The following is a 3,505-nucleotide window of genomic DNA, read 5'->3' as shown; positions in this document are numbered from 1 at the left end:
TAGAGATACGTGAATGATTCTGGGAGCTGGGCCATGGGAGAATACACGTGGGAGAGAGATAGTTGAGTTTTTTTCTTGTGAGTTGATCGGGTCAGGGAAGAGAGATTTTTTTTTCTTGTGAGTCGATCTACACCGTAATAATTCGGTCCCACCAGACTAACGGCTCGCAAAATCTAATTAACGTGGTAATTTCTAGGGAGTCTCAAATTAGTATAGGTATAGATAGATTATGAATATGTTGTGATCATGCATCTTAGTGCCTTTTCCGACTGGTACTACTCCCTAGGATCTGAATTGGCTCCATGCGCACACTGCTATGGTTTGCAGGCTATTCTTGTGAAGACCCTATACACCATTACAATTCCTTAAACAACATGTATGACAAATGCAAGAATGCATGGTATCAGTAGAATGTAGACTGGGTCAAAGAACTGCAAACCTTATTAGTAGCAGAACACTCAAAACTCATTGGTTTCCATAATTATGCCATGATAATCTTTTCATCCTTAAAATTGAACTTTCCAGGCACACCATCAAGGGGCTAAGGTCTTGAGTTTAGGCCCCAGCTTTCGCAATTTATCTAAAAATTGTTGCTGCCCGACTTCCCACGTCATAAATGAGAGGGGATCTTGAAGTGTATATGTGGTCCATGTGGATGACCTGGCCCTTTTCATCAATTCGAACATTTGGTTGCGTTGGCTCGTGCATGAAGTTCGGACGTCCTGCGCGTGGAGGAGAGGAGGGAGTGGTGGTCAAGAGAGGTAATTTCATGGCAGCATGGTGTTTCATGGAGACAAGGGAGAGAAGGGCTGTCGAAAGTGAATGATTGGACAAGGGGATTCATCATGGGGATAAAGAAGATATAAGGATAATGTTGGGGCTGAGCGGTTGCGCACGACCCACCTAGCAGATGACCCTGGGCGCGTGCGTGGCCGCGACGAGAGGAACAAGAATTTGGGTCACAATTTAATACATGCCACCATGGCGGCTACTATGGGCAACATCTAACTATCTGTCTATATAAACCCAGCAACATCCCAACCAATATCCAGGGGTGTAGGCAGGTACATATAGATACATACATACCATGGAATTCGTGCTAACTGTGTTCCTACTTTCTATTGTGTTGTGCATCAGCGCAGTTGCCGTCTTCCGGCGTCGTGCTTGGGCTTGGGCCGTCCACGACGGTCAACAGCCGATCATCGAGATCCATGACCCTACCATCGCCCGCCGAGCGCTCATCGACCACGCTGATGCCTTCTGCAACCGACCGCTGAACCTATTCCCTGTGGCCCTGGTCAGCGGGCGTCGCCGCAGTCACAGCGACAACCTCACGTCCATGCCCTACGGCCCGCGTTGGCGCGCTCTCCGGTGCACCCTCAACGCCGCGGTCCTCCACCCATCACGTCTTGGACACACGGACCCGCTGCGCCTCGAGGCCATGGATACTCTCGTTGCTGACCTCCGCGTCCGCGTCCGGTGCGGCGGCGGCGGTGAGATTGTCGTCCGTGACATCCTCAACGCCGCCGTGTTTCCGCTGGTGGCTCGCATGTGCTTCGGTAGCGGCGTGGACGAGGGTCACGTATGCGCCATGCGTGACTTGCTCCAGGCCTTTGTGCTGGCCGTTGATGGCAGCAAAGATTTTGCCGGCTCCAAGACGGCGAAGCTGCTGCACTGGAGGCAGTGGCGCCGGTTCCTCGCCTTCCGAGGCATGCAGGCTGAGCTTTTCCTCCCTCTGGTCAACGCAAGACGGAACACTAACCGTCATCTCATGCTCAGCGGTGGCCTGCCGGCATATCTAGACCACCTCCTCGACGCCCGCGTCCCCGTCGACGACGACACAGCCGACGGCAAGGCCCTGCGCCCTCTCACAGACGACGAGCTGGTGAGCCTTCTCTCGGAGTTCCTCGGTGCTGGGCCAGGGACCGTGGTATCCAGCATGGAGTGGACCCTCGCCCACCTCGTGCTCCAGCCGGAGGTCCAGAACAACATCCGACGCGAGGTCCACGCCGTGGAGGGCGCATTGTCCGAGACACGCGTCCGGCAGATGAAGTACATGCACGCCGTCGTGCTAGAGAGCCTTCGGCTCCACCCGCCGATTCCGGTGTTGCTGCGCGACGTGCCTGATCAGGCGGTCGCCGAAATCCTGGGATGCGCCGCCGCCGCCGTGCCGACGGAGGGGATGCGGGCGCACTTCAACCTGGGAGAGATCGGCAGGGACAAGAATGCGTGGACGGACCCGGACGCGTTCCGTCCGGAGCGCTTCCTCGCCGGGGGCGAGGGGGAGGGCGTGGGCCTGGTGCCGGGGCCCAAGCGCAAGGAGATCAAGATGATGCCGTTCGGCGCGGGGCAGAGGGCGTGCCCGGGGGGAGGGCTCGCCACCATGCATGTCAAAAGCTTCGTGGCGGCGCTGGTACGTGAGTTCGAGTGGGAGCCGCCGGCGAGGGGAGGCGTCGACCTCACGGAGCTGGATGGGTTCTTCAAGGTGATGAAGAGCCCGCTCCGGGCGCGGGTGACGCCGCGGTAGCTTCCACGCCTGCGCCATGCAGCACGTAGTAGGAATAAGATCAAACGTACGTGCTCCCTCCTCCTTCCTGTGTTATAGTCACTCATATAGACTTGCTGCATGCGTACGTGCTCCCTATGTCTGTTGGATTGTACTCCCTCTCCCTCTGTTCATAAATATAAACATGTTTTGGAGAGTTTAATATAAACAAGAGTACATACAGATTAACATAAGTGAACAAGCACAACACGGCAGCACTACTGGAAAATTCATCGTTATCGCGTTCTTTACTCTTTGCCGAGTACAAGAACACAGGATCACAGTACGTATGCCGAGAGCCCTATGAAAGGCACCCGATAAATAGGAGCCACGTGGCACGGCCGTTTGCAGTTAGCAGCAAGGAATCCACCAAATCAGGGGTTGGCTGTTTCAAAAAACCCCAACTCCTCTTTGTTAAAAAATTAAACATGTTTATGACAGGTTGGGCCGCCACTCGTTTGGTTGACCATTTGTTTGACTGTTAACTGACTTGTGGGGGCCATATGTCAGCGCCTCATCCACAGATTTTTTACGAAATAGCCCTTACAAATATTTTCAAAAAGCAATCGGGTCCCTGAAATCATTTTACAAAAGCAATCGGGTCCTTGGACTGTCGCCGTCGCGCCTCCAAAGGGCTCTGCCCGTGGTCGTCGCCGCGCGCCATGGGGCTCCGCCCACGGTTGCCGCGCACGCCATGGGGGCCTTGTGTGCAGGCCGCCGCCCGGAGTAGTGGCTGGAGAGGCTGGAGAGCTCGTCGGGCCTGGCAGCGGAGGGCGCACGCGGTGGCGCCCGCAGCGCCCGGATCCACGCCCCTCGCCTGTGCCAGCTGCTGCCCTGCCTCGCAAGCGGCCAACACGGACGGCATGCGTTGCTGCTGGAGTGCGCACCTCCCGCCGCCGCGGACGAGGCCCGGAGGAGGTGGCCGCCGGCACGCACGCTCCCACGACCATGGGGAGGCTG

At 56.3% G+C, this 3,505-nt stretch overlaps 1 protein-coding gene across 1 annotated transcript; it reads left to right on the top strand.

Moving 5' to 3' along the window:
• The first annotated feature begins 1,042 nt into the window (after positions 1-1,042).
• On the top strand, positions 1,043-2,627 carry LOC119366732 (cytochrome P450 89A2-like). The gene has a single exon (XM_037632466.1). The coding sequence runs from the start codon at positions 1,088-1,090 to the stop codon at positions 2,525-2,527; it is 1,440 nt and encodes a 479-aa protein (XP_037488363.1). The 5' UTR covers positions 1,043-1,087; the 3' UTR covers positions 2,528-2,627.
• The last annotated feature ends 878 nt before the right edge of the window (positions 2,628-3,505 follow it).

The sequence above is a fragment of the Triticum dicoccoides genome, chromosome 2B (assembly GCF_002162155.2).
Source record: "Triticum dicoccoides isolate Atlit2015 ecotype Zavitan chromosome 2B, WEW_v2.0, whole genome shotgun sequence".
In the NCBI taxonomy this organism is placed as follows: Eukaryota; Viridiplantae; Streptophyta; class Magnoliopsida; order Poales; family Poaceae; genus Triticum; species Triticum dicoccoides.
Note: the sequence above shows the minus strand (reverse complement) of the source record. Positions and strands in the feature narration are given on the sequence as shown.